This window comes from Trichosurus vulpecula, chromosome 6 (assembly GCF_011100635.1).
Source record: "Trichosurus vulpecula isolate mTriVul1 chromosome 6, mTriVul1.pri, whole genome shotgun sequence".
NCBI classification, from domain to species: Eukaryota; Metazoa; Chordata; class Mammalia; order Diprotodontia; family Phalangeridae; genus Trichosurus; species Trichosurus vulpecula.
In genome coordinates, this window is record NC_050578.1 from 108,993,926 (window position 1) to 109,018,729 (window position 24,804).

The 24,804-nt window shown below is 39.5% G+C and overlaps 1 protein-coding gene across 1 annotated transcript in view; it reads right to left on the bottom strand.

Moving 5' to 3' along the window:
* The window catches only part of C6H4orf51 (chromosome 6 C4orf51 homolog), a 76,777-nt gene that overhangs the window by 46,186 nt on the left and 5,787 nt on the right, over positions 1–24,804 (bottom strand). The window contains exon 2 of the mRNA XM_036765685.1: positions 18,970–19,046. Coding sequence (XP_036621580.1) covers positions 18,970–19,046 — 77 coding nt within the window. The remainder of the gene's footprint in view (positions 1–18,969; positions 19,047–24,804) is intronic.

Genomic DNA, 24,804 nt, shown 5'->3' on the forward strand with positions numbered 1-24,804 from the left:
GTCAAGGAGAACTGCCCTGATATTCTAGAACCAGAGGGTAAAATAGAAATAGAAAGAATCCACCGATCGCCTCCTGAAAAAGATCCCAAAAACAAGACTCCTAGGAACATTGTTGCCAAATTCCAGAGCTCCCAGATCAAGGAGAAAACACTGCAAGAAGCCAGAAAGAAACAATTTGAGTATTGTGGAAACACAATCAGGATAATACAAGATCTAGCAGCTTCTACATTAAGGGATTGAAGGGCTTGGAATATATTTCAGAGGTCAAAGGAACTAGGATTAAAACCAAGAATCACCTACCAGCAAAACTGAGGCAAAATATGGACTTTCAATAAAATAGAGGACTTTCAAGCTTTCTCAGTGAAAAGACCAGAGCTGAATAGAAAATCTGACTTTCAAACATAAGAATCAAGAGAAGCTAGAAAAGGTAAACAAGAAAGAGAAATCATAAGGGACTTACTAAAGTTGAACTATTTTGTTTACATTCCTACATGGAAAGATGATGTGTATAATTCATGAGACCTCAGTATTAGGGTAGCTGAAGGGAATATACATATATAGAGAGAGGGCACAGGGTGAGTTGAATATGAAGGGATGATATCTAAAAAAATAAAATCAAATTAAGGGATGAGAGAGGAATATATTGAGAGAGGGAGAAAGGGAGAGATAGAATGGGATAAATTATCTTGCATAAAAGTGGCAAGAAAAAACAGTTCTGTAGGAAGGGAAGAGGGGGCAGGTGAAGAGGAATGCGTGAATCTTGCTCTCATCAGATTTGACCTGAGGAGGGAATAACATACACACTCAATTGGGCATCTTACCCCCCAGGAAAGAAGGAGGAAGGAGATAAAAAAGGGGGGACAATAGAAGGGAGGGCAGATAGGGGGAGGAGGTAATAAAGAACAAACACATTCAAAAAGGGACAGGGTCAAGGGAGAAAATTGAACAAAGTGGGATAGGATAGGGAGGAGCAAATTATAGTTAGTCTTTCACAGCATGAGTATTGTGGAAGGGTTTTACATAATGATACACATGTCGCCTATGTTGAATTGCTTGCCTTCTTAGGGAGGGTGGTGGGGAGGGAAGAGGGGAGAGAATTTGGAACTCAAAGTTTTAAAAGCAGATGTTCAAAAAGAAGTTTTTACATGCAACTAGGAAATAAGATATACAGGCAATGGGGCATAGAAATCTATCTTGCCCTACAAGAAAGTAAGGAAAAAGGGGATGGGGAGGAGTGGGGTGACACAAGGGAGGGTTGACTGGGGAATGGGGCAATCAGAATATATGACATCTTGGAGTGGGAAGGGGGAGGGTAGAAATGGAGAGAAAATTTGTAATTCAAACTCTTGTGAAACTCAATGCTGAAAACTAAAAATATTAAATAAATAAAAAAGGGGAAAAAAGTATAATGATACTAAAAAGTAACTACTACTGACAGTATGAGAAACTATTTGTTAAAAGACATGAAGATAGGGCTTTAACCTTAAAAAGGCCATACTGTTGTGTTATGCAACATGTTTAAGCTAAATTTTGTTCCTGTTTAATGTTGTCTTTTTTAATTAAATATTTAATTTAAGTAAAAAAAAAAAGTTAGCCTAAGAAATGGCACCTGCCAGAAAAACCAGAGGGAGCCCAAACAAGTCTAAAGCATCCATCCTAGCACAATCAGAGATACATGAAGAGGATGCCAGCAAGATCTGTGTGCAGAGGCAGTAAGAATGGAAGGATCCCCTGAGAAAGACCCAGGGAGACCACAAAGCTCCAGGGTGGTCAGAAAGCCCCTGGGTGAAGACCTTGGAAGTCTCTGGGAGCTATTCAGCAGCTAATGCCTCGGTGCAGAGCTCAAAATGAGACAGCTCAAGTAGCCAAGAAATGCAAACTCCCTAGCATCCTTGTCCTGAAATGTCTGAGAAGGCCCTCAAGATCCAGCACTTTGAATCTCAGAGATCCAAAGGAGCCTAAACATGGAAGGTAGAGGTCCATGTAGGAACTGAAGAAGCCAGGGTGTGATCAAGCAGAGCCAGCCACTCCTACCAAAACATAGCTGGGCTTAGAGTCAGACTGGGGCACAAAGCCTCATTTCAGAAAAGTGGAGAGATGAATAAACCAAAGGACACTAAACATTATTAAAAATTGTTGTAGATTTAGAGATATCCAGCAAGATGATAAAGATAATTCTTTAACAACAGTAAAAAGTAATTCAAATGGAAAAAATGAATTTTCCATAAGGACTACAAGAATACTGATATGGAAGATCATTTTTAAAAACGAAATAAAATGTCTGGAGCAGATAATTTGAAAGAGAATAAGTATCTTAGAAGAGACAGCGATAAATCTTACCCAAGTAATAGAGTCCCTGAAAACTAGAAGAAAACAAGTAGAAACAAATCAATTACTCCATGAGACAGCAAGAAACATTAGAACTAAACTGAAAAAAACAAAAAAAAACAAAACTGAAAAAATAGAAGATGTAAGCTGATATCAAAAACAACTGACAAAAACAACTTTCTAGATGGCACACTGAGCAGAGTGCTGGGTCTGGAATCAGGAAGACCCAGGTTCAAAGTTAGCCTCATTTATTGGCTGTATGACCCTGGACAAGTCACTTAACCTTCATCTGCCACAGACTCCTCTACTGTAAAAAGGGAATAATAATAGCCCCTGCCTACCAGGGTGGTTATGAGATCAAATGAGATAATATTTGTGAAGTGCTTAGCACAGTGCTTGGTACATAGTAGTTACTATACAAATGCTAGTTATTATTGTTAACAAATATGGGAAAAAGGTTAATAAGTCATATAAGACTCATTAGACTCCCTGAAAACCAAGATTTTTTGAAAAGGATTTGATGCTATATTTTAAGAAATCATAAATGAAAGCTGCCCAGAAAGGAAAATGATGATAGAAAGAATCCACCAAACACCTCCTGAAAGAAACCCCAAACGAAAAAGTCTTGGAAACATCATAGCCAAAATCTAGAGCTCCCACATCAAAGAAGAAATATGGCAAGCATTCCAAAAAAACAAGAAAAATCTGGTTGAAGTACCAAGGAACCACAATCACGATCACATAAGATGTGGTAGCTTCCACTTCCCTTCCTCTCACTCTCTTCTTCAAAGGCTCTTCAAAGTCTGGCTTCTCACCCTATCACTCAATGAAAACTGCTCTCTCCAGAGTTATGATCTCTTAATTGACAAATCTATGACCTTTTCTCAGTCTTCATTGTTCTTGATCTTTCTGTAGCCTTTGACACTATATGACCCTTTTGATCATGATACTCTCTTCTCTTTAGGTTTTCATGACACTGCTCTCTCCTGCTTCTTCTCTTGTGTATCTGCTCCTTTTCAGTATCCTTTGCTGGATCTTTATCCAGGTCATGTCTCCTAACTGTGGGTTTCAATCAAGTCCCAAGTCCTAGTCCATCTTCTCTTCTCCCTCTATAATATTTCATTTGGTGATCTTATCAGTTCCCAGCATTGCAATGATCATGTCTACGTTGATGATTTGTAAATCTACTTATCCTGTCTTAACCTCTTCTCCTGACCTGCGGTCTTGCATCTCCAACTGCCTATTAGACATCTTGAACTGGATGCCTTGTAGATGTCATAAACTCAACATGTCCAAAACTGAACTCTTTATCTTTCCCTCAAATCTTTGCCTCTAACTTATTGATTAGTGTCACCATCCTTCCAGTCACCCAAGCTGACAACCTAGGTGTCATCTTCAGTCCCTCTCTTTCACCGCCCCCATCCAATCAGTTGTTAAGTCTTGTCATTTCTATCTCCATAATATCTCTCTTAAATGCCCCTTTCTCTCCTTTGACACTGCAAACACCCTAGTGTAGATCCTCATCATTTCCTATAATGGCCCTGCCTCAAAAGTCTGTCCCACTCCAATCCATCTTCCACTCAACTGTCAAATTGATTTTCCTAAATTATGAGTCTTACCATATTGACAATACCCCCAATTTGATAAACTCTAGTGGCCTTCTGTTACCTCTGTGTCGGTAACCAAAAATGGGCTCCTTAGCACTTAGTTCAACAAGTGCCCTTGAATAGTTTGGCTTTTGTTTCCTTTGAGTAATTCATTGAGCCTTACTAGGTGCTAAGCCTTACTAGGTGTAAAACCTTAGTGGGTGTGGATTGGCAACTAAGGTGGGCCTAACTCCAGGGAGGGCCTAGTTTACATGTCTGGGAGAGCAGAGGCTTTTAGACCACGTGGGTTTAAGTCCACCTCTTTGTGACGATTCTAGGTCACGTGGGTTAGTCGCATGTGTGACTCACCCCTGACGCTGAAAAAGATATAAAAACCAGGGGTTAGCTGTCTGTTCTTTGGAACTCTCTTGCTCACAGCAGTGGTGGCGTGCGTTACTCTGGGCCAGCCCTTGTTCTGAGCTCCCGGGCTGAACCTAGATGCTGGTAACTATGAATTGTATTGGGTCTGTCTGTCATTTGTTTAAGGGCTCTCGAGATGGTATGGATGAGGAGACTCCAGGCAGCTGTAGCTAAGGAGCCCTCCAGCTTGTAAACCCAGATGCTGAGACTTTGTTGAACTCTGGTAACTATGTATTGGGATTTGAACCAGACAAGTTCTGTCTGTTGATGTTTATAATTTGTTGTATTTTGCTCTGAAGTTCAGGGTGCTGGCTTTTTCCTCTGAACTAAGTGAATGATATTTGTGTGCTGAATTAAAGTAAGCTTGTCAGCCCCTTCACCTTGCTTTCCTTAGTTAAGCAGATCAAAAGAACCTGTGCTGTTGGCAGCTTTCTGGGTGCTGGATGTGGGTGGATCTTACACCCCCACAGAAGCTGCTAGCCGGATTATGGAAACAACCTCCAATATCAAATGTAAAATTCTCTATATGGCTTTTTAAATCCCTTTGTAACCTGGCCCGTTCCTGTCTTATCTTTCCATTCTTCTTGCACCTTACTCCCCTCCATGTTCTCTGTCATCCAGTACCATTGGCCTCCTTCATATTTCTTACATGCAACCCTCTACCTCCAGACTCTGAGCCACTTAAAAGGCTGTCCTCCGATCCTAGAATGTTCTCCCTCCTCACCTCCACTTCTTAGCTTTCAAGTCTCAGTTAAAGTCTTGCCTTCTGTAAGAAGTGTTTCCTAGTCCAGGATCTTAGTGCCTTCCTTCTGAGACTACACCTTGCCTTATTTTGAATATATCTTGTGTATACATAGTAGTTTGCCTGTTGTCTTCTCCATTAGACTATGAGCTCCTTGAAAGCAGGGATTGGTTTTGTTTGTTTTTTCCCTTTCGTTGTATCAGTGCTTAGCACAGTGCCTGGCAGGTAATGGGCACTTTATAAATGCTCATCGATTTGACTTTAATCGTCTTCTACTATAAATGAGAGATCTTGAAATACAATTATCTAAAGCACAAAAGTTATGGGTTTACAACTAAGAATAGCTTATCCTGAAAAACTGAGTATAATCCTATGGGTGAAAAGATGCATCTTTAATGGAATGGAGAAGTTTCACATATTTCTTGTGAAAAGATTAGAGCAAGTAGGAACTTTGAAATAAAAACACAAGATTCAAGTGATACCCGGAAAGGTAAACTTATTTGAAGAATTGGAAAGAGCTGTAGGATGATGTAGTACTAACATTTTAATAAGGGGAGAAGAAGTTAGTGTCCCTTCAGAACCTGGATGTTTCCCATAGATCTACAGATAAACCAGAAAACAGAGGTTTCTAAGTGGGTTGATTCTGTTCTAGGTTTTTGAAGAAGAGAAAAAGAGTGGAGGGTAAAAAGAAAATTATACGAGGGCAAAAAGAAGGGGAAAGGGTGTAGAATTTGTTATTTCTCATCACTGAGGTGAGAAGAAAAGCATACAAGCATGGTGGAAAGCGTGGAGGTAGCAGATATTAGATAAGTCTTACTTCTTTAAAATGAACAAAAGGAAGGTTGAACAAAAACAATTTAGTGGAAAAATAAATCAAACTCAGCAGGGAAAGTAGCTAGTAGAGGCATGTGAGGAAGAGATATTTTTAAAAGAGAGGCTCATGGAAAAGCTCCAAGCAAAACACAACTCCTGATCCTAAAGTGGAGTAGGGGGATTGGAAGGTTAAAAAAAAGAAAAGTAGGAAAAACTAGACTTCTCAAAGGGTATCTACCATTTGGGAAACTGGCTGACCAAATTGTGGTACTATATGAATAGTATGTCATTTTATTTGTCACATAGTTTGTCAAATAATATAAGTGATCTATCATTGGTTCATAAAAAATGAGAGAAGAGTCGATTTCAGAGAATTCTAGACAGCATGAACTGATGCAGAGCGAAGAGAGCAAAACCAGGGGAACAATTTGTGTGATAACAATCTTACAAAGAAAAAGAGCACTGAAAGACTTGACAACTCTGATCAATGAAATGAGTAAACATGTCTTCAAAGGATCTATAACAAAACATGTTACTTAGCTCCTGACAGAGAGGGGAGGCGCTTAAGGTTTAGAAAGAAACATACATTTTAAACATGTCCATTGTGTGGATTTCTTTTGCTCGATTATAGTTTTTGTTTTTATTTTATTTTTACTTTAAAATTTAAAACAACAAAAAAGAACACTTCAAAATACATAGCAGAATACAGAGACCTAGGAAATCATGACTTTCCATTTCACAATGCTTGATTTTTAAAAAGTATATGAAAATGTTATACTGTGTTTTTAAAATATTAATTTAATATTTTTAATTAAAATATCCATTTTTTCTCTCCAATGGGGGACAAAAGATAAACAAACTCTTGCAGCAAATATACATTGTCAAACAAAATGCATTCTTGAATCGACCAAGTCCAAAAAAAAAATGCATGCCTCATTCTGCACCTTGAATCCATCACTACTCTGCCAGGAGGTAGATGGCATTCTTCATCACTGATTCTCTGTAATCATGGTTGGTCATTGTGTTGACCAGAGTTATTAAGTCTTTCCAAATTGTTTGTCATCATACTGCTGTTATTGTAAAAATTGCCTCCAGGCTCTGTTAATGTCATTCTGCACCACCTTCATACAAGTCTTCCCAGGTTTCTCTGAACACATCCATTTCTCCATTTCTTACAGCAAAATGGTATTTCATGTACCATAATTTGTTCAGTCATGTCCCAGTTGATAAGAAGCCTCTCAGTTTTCCATTTGTTAACAACCCAAAAAGAGCTACTATAAATATTTTTGTACGTAGATGTCCTTTTCCTCTTCCTTTGATCTCCTTGGGCTGTGAGCCCAGTAGTAGTATCTCTGGATCAAATGGTATACACAGTTCAGTAATTCTTGAAGAATAGTTGTGAAATACATCCAGAATAACTAGGCCAGTTAAGAGTTCCACCAGCACTGCATTCCTGTGCTTCTTTTCCCTCAGCCCCTTCAACATTTGTCATTTTCTTTTTCTGTCATGTTCACTAGTCTGAAGGGTGTGAGGTAGAGTCTGAAAGTTACTATAGTTGCATTTCTCTAAATTTTACTGATTTGGAGAATTTTTTCATATGGCTAATGATAGCTTGGATATTTTCCTTAGAAAAACTGAATGTTCATACTTTTTGACCATTTATTAACTAGGGAATAGACTTTATTCTTACAACTTCGAATCAATTCCTTATGTTTTTTGAAAATGAGACCCTTATCAGAGGAACTTGCAGACTATGCTAATTTTTTACAATGGGTTTTTTAGTTGTGTTTTATTTTTTAATTGGGGTAGGGGAACTTACAGGGTAGAGAGCAGCAATTATGAAGAAAAAAAGTGCCATAAAAACATTTTTTAAGACAGGCACAGAAGAGAACAGAAGTTCAGAAGGAAGTATATACATGCAGGATAGAAAATAAATGTTTCTTTATTATATACATACTTGTTTTAAAAGTAAGCAATAGGGGGCAGCTAGGTAGCGCAGTGAATAGAGCACTGGCCCTGGAGTCAAGAGGACCTGAATTCAAATTCAGCCTCAGACATTTACTAGTGTGACCCTGGGCAAGTCACTTAATGCCATTTGTCTCAAAAAAAAGTAAGCAATAAGGTTTCTCATATGTGGAGATGGCTAGAGAATGAGGTGAGGGCCTGGATTCAGGTAAGATATGGAAAAAGTTCACCTCCTGGAACAGAGACCAGGGAAGGACCAGGGGGCACAATGCAATGGGCCGGTTGGGATGAAGGCCAGAGTAGAGGTTACATGGTCTGGAGATGCTCTGAGAAGGAATTGAAGGCTTTAATCCTAGCAGGAGAAGATCATAGCCCTGAGTAATTCGAGGAGCTAAGTCCAAGTTTCCAGCAGGGAGTAGGTAGGAATGAAGGCCAGCAGTATGGTCCAGAGATATTTTCATAACAGCAATGTGATTGAATATGCTTCATTATTTTTGAACAATTTTGGCTTCACACTTCGTGGTACAGCAATTTTAAGATCTGGTTCTAAGTTCAGTTTATTTAAATACTTGGCTCTTCTGCTGAAAAAGACAGCTCACAGAAATATACCAAATGGAAGAAGTGCATCATTGATTGTGCTTAGTAAATCATGATACTCATGTTACAATGCCATCCACCAATTATATAAAAGTTTTTGTTCAGTAGACTAGGAAATTTCTTCCCTGATAGCAATCAGTTGTTCTTGAAAACTATTAGGTAGGTGTGGCATTTTTATATTTTAACAATTAGGTTCAAATCACACTGAAACTGTTCAGACGATTTTTAAACAGGTTAGAAAATTTTGGTTTCCCAGTTTTCTAAATGTGCAGGTAGGAGAGATTTTATAGGTTACAAATGAGTCATTTCTGCAATAAGACACAAGGATGGAAATGTTTCAAAACACCAATTTTCAAAATGCTTTCCTCAAAGAAAGTTTCTTTTGAAAAGGAGCTACTTTCTCACTTGTTTAAAAAGTCACCTTTATGTTGAAAGGACACATCAAGTGTGTGTGTGTGTGTGTGTGTGTGTGTGTGTGTGTGTCTGTGTCTGTGTCTGTGTCTGTGTGTGTTTTAATATCTGTTAGGTAGAATACTATTAACAGCCATTTGTATTCACAGAAAAGGTCAGCAAATTTGGGACACTTGTCTTTTTATAAAAGAAAAATGCACAATTTGTCTTTAAGCTTGGCAACTCTTTTGAAGGAACCTTTTTAAGTTATTTGAACAATTTATGAAGGTTGGTTTTGTTAAAACTGAATAATATTGGGTGGACCACCCTGCCCCCTTGACAAACTTTTGGGAGAACATGAACAAGAGTGATGGGTAGGAATGTATGGGTTACAATATGGATCACTAGAAAGAACTTCTGACTCCACAAGTCTCAGACCCATTTCAGTGAACTCCATAAATCCACTTAATACTGGGACATAACACCTGTGATATGTTGCAATGTGCTAAAAATGAATGAAGGATTCACTCTCAAATCCTCTGTGTACAGAAGGAGTCCTCAGCAATTTTGTGTATTGTATGTTATATATGAACGTCTGACATGCAGTCCCAGTGAAAGTATGTTCACTATTAGTGTCTCCTCTTATCAGGAAGGCGGGAAGCCTGGTTTTTCCCACTGGAAGGAAGGACTGAAGGATAATAGGAGGCAAAAACTAACTGGATGGGAGAAGACTGGAGACTTCGTTGTCCTATAGAGAGTAGTATGGCACAAACAGACACCAGAAGAACTTGGAGCTTTGTTTACCTCAGCAATCCACTTAAGAAACAATCTTCCAGGACAGAATTGCGTGGTTTCCCTGACTGCTACTGCTGCTGCTGCTGCTCCTAGGATATGATAAATGTATCCCCTTCTCTGCTTCCTCCCCTCCCTCTGCCTTGTTGCTCCATAATGAACTGGCATCACCCTCAGAAGGTTCCTGCTTTCTTTAAACTTCATTTGTTGTATGTGCTTTTATAATTTTTTTCTCCAAATAAAGATAAGCTGGCTTTTATTGCGTTTTGAGTAAGTGTTTGTTCTATAGGGATGGACCAGGTAAATGGGAAAAGACAAAAGTCTTGGCCAATAGCCCAAGACATAACCATAAGTCTGTATTGAACTCTCTCCTCTCCTCTCCCCTCCCCTCTCCCCTTCCCTCCCCTCTCTTCCCCTCCCTTCTTTCCTCTCCTCTGCCTTCCCCTTTTTTCTTTTCCCCCACCCCCACTTCCTTGCACAGTGGATCCTAAAAAATATCTATGTTTATATCAGTCTCTACCATCCCTTCCTACACTAGACTAAATCCTATGACCCAGGTCATATTCTCTGCACCTTGTTTGAGATAGAAAGCCATCCGATGAATAGTTAAATATTGCAAGAAAATATTCAAGTACAAGGTAATTATTCCTAAATTCCCTGTAGAGACTAGACAAAGGGAACATGCTATTATTCCAAAGGGATCTAGGCGGCAACATCCTAAATGAGGGTAAGAGCCAAGCACAGATCCAAGAACTCTTTTGCTCATTTAAATATACCCCATGCCTTGAAGAAATGCAAAACCCAGCACACAAGCCCGGGAAAACCATTCTGTCATTTTATCTTCCAAGTGGATGGGAGGGATCAAGCGTGGCCCCTCCTCCGGCCATGTGAGGCTTCCCTATTAAGATGCTCACAGCAACAGATGATGTCTTGTGACCTTAATAACAGCTCCAGCTGCCAATGTTTCCCTGTGTCCAGTCTCTGAGGGGAATTTTGAAACCGTTGCCTTTCACTTAAATACTTTTTTGCAACATTTAACCGTTCATTAGATGCCTTTTGATCTCAAGTAAGGTACACAGAGCAAAAAGTCGGTGCTCCGTGGCTCCAGGCAGGGTTTCCCCTAGGCAAACTTGGCTATAGCAATCATGGTTGGAAATTTCACAACCCAAGCCAAAATGCTAATTTGTCTACCTCAGTTGATCAGAGGGCAGTGAACTTGAACGACGACACGATTGTTCTATTTCCTATCTTAAAAAAAAAAGTGTGTGTGTGTGTGTGTGTGTGTGTGTTTATTTTTTAATCACATCAAGGTAAAGCACACAACATAATCAAAATCCAGGCAATCCTAACACGGGGTGTCCCAAAAATCTTAGTGTTATTTTAAGCTATTAAATTCTCAATATAGAATTCCTTTTTGTGGGACACTTTAAGATTTACAGATCACTTTTCCTACAACAGCTCTGTGCAAGACAAGCAACTGGAGTATAGTACTATAGATTTGGAAACTGAGGCTCAAAGAAGCTGATAATAAGGACACATTTACATAGCACTTTATATGCAGTGTGTATATTCAGTGAGAAAAGTTCCAAAGTTGGAGTCTTGGAACCTGAACTGAGAGCAGGCGCTTCCATTTTCTTCCGTGTGACTCCGGAAAGTAACTTTAACCTCTCCCGGCCCCAGAGTCCCCATCTGGAAATGAGGAGGTTGCACCAGATAATATATACTGTTCCTTCTAGCTCCAGATTTATGCTCTTATGATCCTATGTACAGTCAGCTTGGAAAACCGAGGGTTTGGGAGAACCCAGGGGGTTCTTCTGAACTACCATGGCCACTTTTTTCTAAGAACTAGCTAGCTAGCAGTGTTCACTGCTGGGAGAGGAGAGGGAGAAGGGAGATGAGGATAGGACCAAGGACCAACAGTCCTAATATGTCCCACTAATGCCTATATTCCTGGCACCTCAAGTGCCTCTCAGCCCAGATTTTGCTTGTCAAAAGTTGGCACACCTGAAGGTAAATCCGTTTATTACATGAAGATTCTGGGTGCGAATGCGCTGGCACACCCACCCCTACCACCCCCACAGACCCGAATCAGAAGTGGGGTGGAGAGATTAGGATCTCAGATTAGTCTCAACAGTGTGCAAAAATCATGCTTGCGGTTGGGCCGCAAATGTATTTGTGTGTGTGTGTGTGTGCGTGTGTGTGTGCGTGTGTGTGTGCGTGTGTGTGTGCGCGCGTGTGTGTGTGTGTGTATGCACGTGCATCTCTGTGTGCTCATGTGCGTCTGTGTGTGTGGTGTGTATGCGTGTATCTGTGTGTGTACGTGTTCGTGTGTAGTGTATGTCTTGACACTGAGGGAAAAAAGCAGGGGGTCTTTTTTCAGATGTCTCACTCTGGGGGTTCCCTCTGCAAACTGAGATTGCTGTTAGCAGTCCCTGGTGGGTGCATTGGGTTCTAAATCTATCAGTTATAGTGTTTTAACTTTGGGATCAGGAGGTGCAGCCCCTACAAGCAACAGAACTTGGAAACCAAAAAGGTTTTAGGGCGTGGCTGGGGGCGCTGACCTTGACAAGGGACTCTTCCGCTCTTACTGTTCTGGACTCAACTGGATGGCAAATGTAATCTACTCAAGGGTCCATTTCAGCCAAAGCTTGGCGCATCCTGGAAACAGCCCCCTCTCCTTGCCCCTACCCCATTCCAGCTGTTCCTGACTTCCTTCTACACCTCAACCGCCCCAGCCTTCAGTAGAAACTAGAAGGGAAATGGCGGAGGCAGATTTTGAACCCAGGTCCTCCGACGTCAAATCCAGAGCTCCTTCTCCTGTACTACACACAGGATGTCCCAAAAATCTTAGTGCTCTTTTAAGCTATTAAATGCCCTGTATATAATATAACTTTTTGTGTAACACTTTTAAGATTTACGGAGCACTTTCCCTACAACAGCTCTGTGTAAAGCAAGTAATAGGAGTAGTTCCCATTTAGAGCAGAAAGGAATCTTGGAGATCTAACCCCTCAGAGCTGTTTGTATAAAATAGAGACAACGGTATTTTCACTACCTACCTCGCAAGATGGTTGGTTCACAAGAAAGTGTTCTGCAAACCCTAAAGGAATGAGGATGTTGCCAAATTATAGAGGGCAGGCTTGGCCTCAAAGAAAAGCTATAAGAAGACTTACATAAGACCACCCTGGTACTTTACAGAGATAAGGGCCTATGGGAGAGGACGAAACATTTTTGATGCATTTTTGCTCAGTTTTGCTTGCTTATTTTCCTCTTCTTCCTCTTTTAAAAATAGTTCTTTTAATTTAATAGTACTTTTAAAAAATAGGCTCTCTGAGAGGAGCAAGGAGAAAGATATAGTGGAAAATCTAGCTGATATAAAAACAAAAGATACCAATTAAAATTGTTTTTAGAAAGCCATGTGAGTATTACTGTCATAGATGAAGAAACTGGGGCTCAAAGAGTTGGAGAAACTTACCCAGGGTCACAAAGGCATTAAATAGCAGAGTTAAGACTTGAATCCCTCCTCTTCCTTCCAGTCCCCCCTCCTAAATGCATTTTTATCTGAAGTCTTTTGGAAACACCTTAAAACTCCTGCTAACAGCAAAAATCAACACTGACTGCTCCACAAGTCACGGACTTCTGTGTCACAGTTCTGGTGTTTTGTCTTGCCCTAGCATGGCACAAATGGGTTGTGTGCTTCAAAAGTTCATTTGAAAGTTGGGTTTTTGGTGGGGTTTCCTTTTTGAAACTCAGAAATACCTTTTTAAAGGTATTAAAATACCTTTTCTATTTATTTTATTCTGAACTTAAAAAAATAAAACAAGCATTTCCATAACACAACAGAATAGGAAAAAAAGATTGTACATGAAACTGCAGATCGGTCATGTGCAACTTGCTGTTCCTTTTAAATGTACATCAAAGTTATCATGTAACTTTTATTTTTATAAAATTATAAAAATAATTTTTAGTAGTGGTTAAATTTCCCAGGCAACCCATAAAAACAAACAAAACAAAAACAAAATCATTTAATCCAGAATGTAGCTGAAATACATGGGACTAGAATCAGGTCCCTATAGGTTGCAGACACTCCTGTTTCAGAAGTCCTGGATTGGATCCCCAGAACCTAGCCCAGTGCCTGGCACCATAATAGATGTTTAATAATGCCTGTGGATTGATTGATTTGATGTATGCCTCTTTATAAGTATATTTGATCTTAAAAACAAAAAGATCTAGTAAGTTCATCTCCGGTGTTACTTTATTTGACTTTATAAAAAACAAAAGTTTGACGATCTAATTCTTTGAGTGGCCTACATGTTTAGCGTTGCTATTCCTTAGCATATGTATGTATATGTGTGTGTGTGTGTGTGTGTGTATGTATGTATGTATGTGTGGGAAACCATGGGAGGAGTTTTGTTTCCACAGGATTAAAAGCACTCACCGCAGCTTTAGCAGAATATAAGTGAGGCGACTGGTTCTGATCAAAGCTGTGATCTAGCAGAACCAGACTTCTGATTTGGTGAAAGGTTAGAGGCATGTGCACATGCTTAATGAGCTGTTTGAGAGGGGGCATGACATGGGCAGTTCAGAGGGTTGCATCTGGCCAATGGAGAGCCAGGCAGGAGATTTGAATTCAAATAATATAAAAGGCTAGCATTCTCTGAATAGATTGCACTCTCCAGTACTCCATTGAGGGGATGTATCCATTTATTTAGAGAGAATAAATGTAAAATATAACGAAAACCTTCCTGGCTTTCCAAAGAGTATTGTTTATTCCTAGACTAAATATGTTTCTGAGATATGAGTGCATATATATGTATGTATATATATATATATGTATGTGTGTGTATATATATATATATATATATATATATATACACACACAGACACACACACATGCACACACCCTTCCTTGTTTGTCTAATCCCTTTGAACTCTAAATCTTTGCTTCTATAATCCCCAAACCCTGTGATATAGAGAATGGCCCGGAGTTCCTCTGAAGTTAAATTTTAGAACACTTATGTATTCTACTCTCAGCAATTCTTATCCATGTTCTCCTAGATACTTGGCTCTTGTTTAAGGCTCAACATTATAAAATCAGAGCCTTGTATTTAGATCCTCAAAATTTCTTAGGCTAGCTAAGAAATGGCTTTTTTTCCAGTGTCGCATTTTTTCCCTTCTTTTTAAATTTGAGTTTGAAGATGGCAACACCATGGCAGGCTGTCTCGCTGAGGGTCCCCAGTATAGGCTATCACAATATTCCCAAGAACATAATATGCCCTTGTATCACTTTACCTGGAGACTTTAGCCCACCTTAACACTAGAAGGACTAAATTTTAAGACTACCTTAAAGGACCAAATTGTATCATTTGACACTATGCAATTTTTATCCATAAGGAAAAGAAAATAGAGATAGAATGAGAATTTTTATTTCAAAGTAATATTAAAATAAATTTTTCATCAATTGACATGTCTAGTCCAACTAATATTAATAATGGTGGGTGAAGGGCGAGAAGAGGGAGAGAGAAAAAGGCTGTCATATTTGTGTTATATCTTATATTAAGGCAACAAGGCAGAATGAATAACTCAATGAATTTGAAGTCAGAAGAAATGAGTTCAAATCTCAGTTCTGCCATTTACTACTTGTGTGACCTTGGCGCATAGCAGGTATTTCATAAATACTTGGGGATTTGATTTTGAGCAAATCACTAAACATCTCTGGGCTTCAGATTTTTCCTATGTAAAACGAGGGGATTTGACTAGGTAACTTCTGAAGTACCTACTGACTCTAAATCTATGATCCTTCAATTTACTTGGTTGCCTCTGAAAACAGTTTTTAAATAATAATATAATATGCATCACAAGACCTGCTAAAACTAGTTTTGGCAGACTTAGTACCAAACAGCTTAGTGACTTCTGTGAGCTGACACAGTTGTAAGAAACCTCTAATTGGTTACTGCTTGGCCCAAGTTTGTAGAATCGTTGAGAACCATTCAAAACCAAATCAGCTGCAGAGACACAGAGAGGACCAGGAAAACAAACTAGACAAAAATTATAAATGAAAACAAGCAATGAAACAAGCTAATTAACATTGTAATTATAAAGGCCCATCTTGGCCTCAGTAAAGTTGAAGGAAAGTCACCTTCTTCCTTTCCTTGAAGAGGTGAGGAATCACCTTCCTCATTTCTACTCCCACAGCCACCATCCTACTTCAGGCCTCTGTCCTGGATTCTTGCAATAGCCTCCCATCTGGTCTCCCTATCTCAAGCCTTCCTTTACCCCGATCCATCCTTCACCTAGCTCTCAAGTGATTTTCCTAAAGCACAGGTCAGATTACGTCACTCGGTAAACCCAGGTGGTTCCCTGTTACTTCTAGGAGCAAATGAAAATGCCTCTTTGGCATTGAAATCTCTTCACAACATGCTCTCCTCCTACATTCTCTGTTTTCTTACATGGCACTCCCTTTTGCAAACTCTGTGTTCTTCTGCACATATCGCACTCCGTCTTCCATCTCCACATACTAGCCATCCCCCAGGCCTAGAAATACCCCCTCCTCACAGATATCTCTCAGAATTCCTGGTTTCCTTCAAGTATCAGCTCAAGTACTGTCTTCCATGTGAAGCCTCTCCTGGTCTAACCAATAGCTAGTGCCCTCCCTTCCAGGCTGCGTTGCATTCATTTTGTATACATCCCATATGTACTTAGACATGTACAGATTGTATCTCTTGTTAGAATGTAAGCATCTGGGTATTCCATCCCCAGCACTTAGCACATGGCTTGGCATGCAGGAGGTTATTAATAAATGCTTATTGATTGACTGATTATGACACCATTTCCAGCCTCCCTTAGAAGTACTTATTTGTCAATGTCCCTTCTAAAATGTAGCCCCTGTGGTATCATATACCACATGTATGATTGGGTCAAGGCAGAGTATAGTGGAACTATATACAAAAATGCTATGTAGCTAGCTGACTTTCCTTCAACTTTTCTGAGGCCAAGATGGGTCGTTATAACTACATAGCTAATCAACTTATTTTATTGTTCTTTTTCAATTACGCATTTATAATCTTTGTTTATTTTGTCTTCCTAGTTCCTCCTGAACCTCTGCAGTTAGGTAGGTAGCAGTAGTGCAGTAGTGGTAGTAATGATGGTGGTGGTGGTGGTTGTAGTAGTAGTTGTAGTAGTAATGTCATGGTAGCAACGGTGGTCGCAGCAGCAGTAAAGGTAGTGATAATGTTAGTAGCAGTATCTATCACTGGATTCTGTCTCGGCGCAGCCAAATCTGTCTTTGGGGCTACTGCTATCACTATCAAAGGACATTCACTGCAACATACACTCACATCAGATATCTCTTTTTTTTCCTAACACATTTTTACTGCTAAAGAGAGGAGGGGGAATCCAACGAGATCATCACTGCTTGGACAATTGTGGCTGCTTCATAGAGCTCAAACGCTTTTGACCCACTCCCAGGCAGGCCTATTTAGCTATCAGGACCAGGATTCTACCTCAGAATGGATCCAAGGTGATTAGCCAGGCCATGTAAATATAACAGGATTATACTCTCCTGGTGCCTAGACTAGACTCACTGTCCCAGAGTTAAGCTTTCAGGAGGTTTCACATCCTATTACCTAGTCCTGACTCATATTAGAGAGAGCTATACTCTTAGCAATAAATGAAAAAGAGTGGTACAGAAGGCAGAATCAGAGTCAAAACGCACTGTCTAGGGGCAGCTAGGTGGCCTAATGGATAGAGCACCGGCCCTGGAGTCAGGATGACCTAAATTCAAATCCAGCCTCAGACACAACACTTACTAGCCATGTGACCCTAGGCAAGTCACTTAACCCCAATGGCCTCTCTGCTCCCCTTCCCAAATGCACTAGCTCTGTAGTCTAGAGGATCCGGATTCAAATCCCAATCCTGACACTTATTCTTATTACCTGTGCAACCTGGGGCTGGTTATTTAACTTCCCTGGGGCCTCAGTTTCCTAATCTACAAATTGAGGGGGTTAGACCAGATGGCTTCTACAGCTCCTTCTGGCATTAGATCTATGATTCTATCTGAGCAATCTCCTTGACTCATCCTGATCTGAAAAAAAGCACAGAGAAACACACATTTCAAATGGGCTAGTGCCGTGAATCTGACTTCTTCAAGAAGCTGGAAGAATAGAAATCCTCCAGGGCAAGTGTTAAAAAATACATAGCTCTATTATTTATAAGAGCCCTGGGAGGCAGCAATCTAACTTTTGTTCTCTTCAAGGAGCAAGACTAAATCGTGAACCTCTAGGTACTACAAATGGGTACGAGTGATTACAGTCATTGGTTCCATGAGATGCGAAAAATCCGAACTTGCATTTGCAAGGGACTGGTCCTCCCAAGCCTTCACAGGTTGAGAACTTGCTGCTTTTGAGAGAAACCACCAGGAGAAAAAATGTGGAGAAAAATAAATCATCTATTTCATGCTCACAATTGGCAAAGAGGGAGGGATGGAAGATAGGATATAAGACAGTGGAAAACATGCAAATAAATATTATATATGTGACGAGTACATTCCAGTCAAATCTGTGGTTCCTTCTCTCAGCTCACACACTATTGCCTTCTTCGCTTCTGTGGTGTGGGTGACCCATGCCTGGAGTATACTCTCTTTATCTGGGCCTCCCAGAACCCCAGATTCCTCCAAGGCTTAGCTCCTATATCACCGTCCTTCTTGTGGGACATCTTTATTTCTCCTGGTCCTGATTTGTTAGGCAACTGGCACGCATTGCTTAATAAATCAACATGTTAGGCAGATCAAACCTTTGTTTTCCTCAGTCATTTTGTCTTTTACCAGCCACACCCCCCTTCAACAATCATACTGAAACTTTCTGGTTTTCATCTTGGATCCCTCCCGTAAAACATAAATTCCATGAAGGCAGGTCTTAAGTTCCTCCAAAGCTCACTTTTTCTATGAGGTCTTTCCTCTGCCCACAGTTATTAATGCCTTCCCCTCAGAACTCTCTCATATTTCTATATTTGTTTTGTTTATATTCACATTTGTACATGTTGTCTCTCTCAACTGAATGCAAACTCTGTGAGGACAGGAACCATTTCATTCTTTTGTTTTTGTGTGTCCAGGACCTATCATTTAATAATTGGTCATTGAATTCAACTTAAATTGAACTAGATTGAATTATGCACTTAAAATAGTTGTCATCTTTAAAAGAAGCAGGGGCCATAATGAACTGCCTCTTCTCCCTCCTCATAAAGGCATCATTGTCTTTATGATATACAGATGAGGATTAACTGAGTATTAACACAACCTTGCTGACTAAACAGATTGTCCCCAGAAGAAATGTTCACATTTACCTTTATTTTTTTCAGGCTCTGGTGCTTTAGAGTTGTAATATCCAGGAAGATAATGGATTTTGTTTACTAGAAACAATCTGGAAAAAGCAAGATAGAACAAAAGAGTTATGTCTTTTTTAATTACAAAGGATTATGCATTTCTATATGACTGGGAGCTCAAATCACTTTTTAAAAAAATTCTTGCGTGTCTTCCCATTTTTCCTCCCAATAAATCAGGCCAAGTTGGGCCTTCCCATTCAGCCATTAGTGACTTGTTTGTTCCTTCAATTGTCACAAAGGGGTAACATCTTACGAACATTACATGAGGGACACAAACATTAAATTCGTAACTGTTTCAACAGGATTTGTGAGTGCCTCTCTGGAGGGAAGTTTTCAAAATAAGATAAGTGCTCAGAATGAATCAGGAAAGATTATAGTAATTATGTTTGTTTCCCTGTACAACTTTTAAAAATGCATGTAAATCGTATTAGTCATAGAGCTCTGGGCTTCTGGAGGAAATGAGAATGCTTAACAGGTGTGGAATCTGCTCCTTAGAAGACCTCCAGAGTTCATTCATTGAAGATTCTCGACCCAAGTCCCTCTCCAACAAAACTTTGGACAACCAGCTAGGTGAGTACTCAACAGCCACTGACCAGGGAGCTGGGTATGAAATCATTCTCTCTGTATAGGAGAGGGCTATGCCTTGGACAAGTCTCTCCATGCTATGGGGGACCAGTTTGGGCTAAAAAAATTAAAATTAAAAAAGACCAGATGTGGTCATATACAATCTAAGCAGAAATCCTCCCTTTCCACACTTCTTAACTGTCAGGTAGGTTGGGACTTGCTGACTGATACCTCCCTCCACTCTTTTTTTGTGTAAACTTTCTTTTTTATTATGAACTTAACAGCCATCAACAAAACAAACATTTCGATATACAAAGAAGACCAGAAAAGAAAACTGTATATGAAAACACGAGCTTTTGTTACACAGGATTTCAAGGTTTTTTAAGTATACCAAATGATTTTAAAATTGACTTGGTTTTGTCCCCATGTAAATTCTTTTCATATTATTTTTTGGTTGATGTTTTATTACTTTTTTTCTTGCTCTCTATCACTTCCCACTAACTCACACCTCCTCCTTCAAATAGAAGTAAGAATAGTAAAGCAAACTTATACATCCTTCCACATACATCACCCAAGGACTCAGTACTGGCTTTCTCTCCTTTTTCACCTTACGCTTTTCAAAGTTTTATTCATGCTTTGTATTTTCTACACTATAGTCACTGCCCAATATACTCTTCCCTCTCCCCAATCAAGCACACCCTAGAAAGAAAACCAGTTAACAAAAAACAACTGCCGCAGCACCTATGGTACGTATGACATTCTGCAACCATGGTCTCCCACTTCTTCATTGAGAGGCAGGAAGTGGGTTTCTCGATATTCATTGTAACCAGACTTAACCTGGATAACAATGTTCAATGGTGGTGGGGCTTCATAAAATATATTCTTCCCCCTCTTCCATGGTCTAGAATTCCTGGCAGATGACTACCCTGCTAATGGAAATTCAAGCTGTCTCTACATGGAAAGTGTCATATTACCTAGTCTAGGGCAATTTGTCACTTTTGTATGAGCTTTAAACTATACGGGAAGCTAGTTCTCCCCCGTGTTATTCCTAATGCTGCCCCCAATGACAATTGAAATGCAAAGTATGTCCCACGGTTCTCTCCCCAAAACAATCCACTCAGTTTTGGAACTACCTCATAGGGCTGAGTTGTCATTTGGCAAGTGAATGAGAGAGAAAACTCACCTACCCCACCATATCTAGCCAGCCCCAGACTATGCTTCACATCTCATCCAACCGTCCACCTAAATACACCAGGGACTATCAAGAAGCATCTTGACATCTCCTTTCCACCATGTCATGTCCCTCCCCATCCTTTCCACCTCTTTCTCCTGCTTTGGGAGCAATAATCAAGTCAATATGACCATTGCTATTGGGAAAAAGGTGTAACAGTCTATTGACCTGTGACTCTTCTGTCAATTCCTATGATTCTCATTAACAAAACTCCCTTACCTGGCTACCACTCTCCTATGTAGGGTGTTTGAATCTACTTAGTACAGGACTTCTTGACTTGGGATTACACGAGGTCTGTGACCTTGTTTCTTTGTTGTTGTTTCTGCATTTTGGTGACTTTGTTTCAATATAATTAGTTTGCTTTGCAATCCTATGTATTTTAGACATTTTATAACATTCTCAAATGTAAGCTTCTCAGATACAAGAAAGCCTAAGAACCGTAGGCCTAATAGAATGTACACTCCTTGAGGGAAGGAACTAGCCCTGGCCTATCAGAGGACCTGGAAGGTGCATAGTAAGCATTTAATAAATTCTTATTCATTATCTTATCATTCAATGCCATAGCAACACACAAGTGCCACAGACACCTCAAATGTTCTATTCTTCTTGGCTATTTAACATCAATAAAACAAAACAAAATTAGATCAAAGCTGCTTAAGCTTAAATAGCTTTCTAAAAATGGATATTTCAGATTTCTTTTATTCATTTTCTATGTATTTTTGAGTTAAGTACTTAATTGCAATAGCATTAGGTAAAAAAAATGAATAAATTATTAGGGAGTATAAAAAGAAGAAAAAAACTGGAGCATTTTTTCTTCACCAAATAGACTAGCTCATTACAACTCTCCAAGGGAACAATACAGAGAATCCATGGTGATAGCTTCAATGGTAAACAGCTAAGTGAGTAAAAACTAGTTAACATCTTGCTGCGTTATAACTACATAGAAGGTTATTTAGGAGGTGCAGGCTGAAGTAAGAGAAAAGTTCAAGGAAGGAGCCCCTGGGACACCGTGCCTACAGTGGAGAAGTGGCTGTCTGTGGAGATGGAGCCTCAAATAACCTCTTCCTTGAGGGAAAAAAAGAGCCTTGTTGGCCACAGGTCAAGCTGAAAGAAATGTGGAATGCAAGGAGAAATGCAATCTCCCCAAAGCTTCACCTGCCACCCGGACAACACCTGGTCCCTAATCAGTCAAGGAAGAGCTGGCTAGAAATTGGAAAAACAACAGGAAAGGGAGAAGTACTTATTAACTAAGAGAAATGAAGGCTACTAGGATATTTGGTTTTTTTTCCACCTAGGGCTCATTCTCTTTTCCTTACCATGACAACAAAAGTGAAACCTGTAATAGGAAAAGTGATATATGCCCCAAACTGAAGACAGGGACAAGGATTTTTCTTGCTCTTCTTCATTATTGTGTCTCTCCTCACCCCAACCCCACCCCTTTCCACACCCTCCTTCCAGTTACCCACATTCCCAACTTGGAAGGATGATTCTTCAACTTCCCTTTCTTCTTCCTCTAATAAAGTGTCAAGTCATACAATTCCTTTCCTCAACACCTCTTGCATCCAGTCCCTTTTCTCTACTCACAACACAAACACCCTAGTCCGGGTCTCTCATTACCTTTCATCTGGAGTATTGCAAAGCCTCCTAACTGGTCTCCCTACCTTAAGTTTCTCTCCTATCTACCCCCTCTTCCCCCTACTTGTAAACTGATATTACAACACAGATCTGATCACAGAACTCCAGGGGCTTCATATTACCAGTAAGATCAAATAAAAGGCCAGACATGATGGTGCATGCCTATAATCCCTGCTGCGAGGGAAGGTTGAAGCAGACAGATTGCTCGAGTTCTGAGCTTTATTGGCCTAATTCAGAATGCTGAATTTCTGTGAATAGGGATCCACCAAGCTGCCTAAGGAAGGATAAACTGGCTCAGGTTAGAAACAGAGCAAACCAAAACTCCCATACTAATTGTCAGTAGGGCCTGGACCATGAATGGCAACCAGACTTCCAACCTGGGCAAGATAGGGATACCCAATCTCAAAAAGCTAAAATGCAAACTCTTCTATTTAATATTAAGAACCTAGTTCAATCTACCTCCAGTCTTATTCAATATTACTTGCCTTCACACAATCTTTGCTCTAGCTCAGGGGTGGAGAACCTGTGGCCTCAAGGTTACCTGTGGCCCTCTAGGTCCTCAAGTGCAGCCCTTTGACTGAATCCAAACTTTACAGAACAAATTTGAAGCTTTGATTCCCCTCACTGCTGCTTCCTCCATTTCAAATTACCTTGCATTTATCTATATATAGAATATATATTTTTTATGTATATAATATATATTTATATCTATCTATATCTATCTTTACATCTATCTATCTATCTATCTACCTATCTATCTATCTATTTATGGGATGGGGCTGCCATGGATGGGTGGAATAGAATTTTAATTTGGAGTCTTAGGCAATAGATTGCCATGCCCTTCACATTGGCAATGGTGATGTCGATTTGATTATCAACACTTGACTGGGAGATGAACTGAGGGGCATGATGGGCATAGCTGTTGGGTAGACAGCAAGTCCTTGGTCTAACCCAAATCAAAGTAGACAGATCAGTGCAGTTCAGAGGTGCTGTCCTGGGCCTTCTTTCTTCTCTATATACTCTTTTTCTTTTTTTCATCAACTCCAATGATTCAATTATCAATTTTACACAGATGACTCCCACATCTACATATTCAGCCCTTGTCTCCCTCCTGACCTCATATCCTACATCTCCAACTGCCTGTTCGACATCTCATTCCGATGTCCTCTACAGGACATTTCAAAGTCATCATGTCCAAAAAAGAACCAGTTATTTTTCCAACAAACAAACATAGGGATGATGGCACTCATAGTCAAAGTCATATGCCTTGCCAGCAGTAGAAAGGGAGCCAGAACCCAGATTTCCTACCTCTCTGGGCAATGCCATTTCCATTTTTCCATGTTGTTTCTTTTCCACTAAAAATTCTTACTATTTCAGGTTCTAATTTGGAGCAGGAAATTATTCCTTTCTGAGTTCTGGTCCAAAAGGCCCGGCACTGTGCCTCCATTTTTTCTATCTCTACTTTCTATTTCTCCTAATATGAAAAGGAAGCCTTTGGTTATCAGAGTCTGGAAAGCAGTCCACTAGATTGACTAAAGAAGAGGCCTAAGCCATGGACTCTAAAATTTGATGGGAAAACCATTTCTCAAGAGTAACAAAATAAACCGTTATTTTAAGCAAATTAATAAAAGTTAACAAAGTACAATTCTTATGACCTCCTGTCCAATAGGACATTTACTTTCCATCAAAATTCAAATAGACAACTCTTCTATGAAGCCCATTTAGATTCTAACAGATGACTAGAACCCGCATTTAAAATTTGGTACCACATTCATCTTCCTCCAAATGAATTTTTACTTTCTATTATGTATACATGCAAATATATTATATATATATATAGTATATGTTTATAAATATACATATATGTATATATAATTTGTGAAAGCTGTATTCTGAGTCTAATGAGCAAGGATGATTCATAATTCTATGTTTTTAACATATTATTGACATTTGCATCATGTTAAATAAGGTTATAGAAAAATATAGTCTCCATTTTTAATGATAAAATACTTTTTTGATAAATTTCAAAAAAAAAAACCCAATTATCATTTCGTGTTTGATTCTAGTGATCCTGCTTTGTCCACTTTAAAGTCAGACTAGTAACAAAGTCTAATCAATTCATTTTAACATTTATTAAGGATCTATTAAGTGCAAAGCACTGTTTTAGGTGCTGAGATATATAAAGGCTAAAACAAAAACAAAAGCCGTCTCTGCCTGGGAGAAATATAAAAGATGAGTATTATCCAGATTTGAATATAAAGGTGAAATAAAGTTGCAGACAAAGTACTCCAGGCAAATTAGACGAGAGTGAGGTCACTTTCAGCAGGGTTCCATCAAGGAACGTTTCATGAAGGATTTTTAAAGGC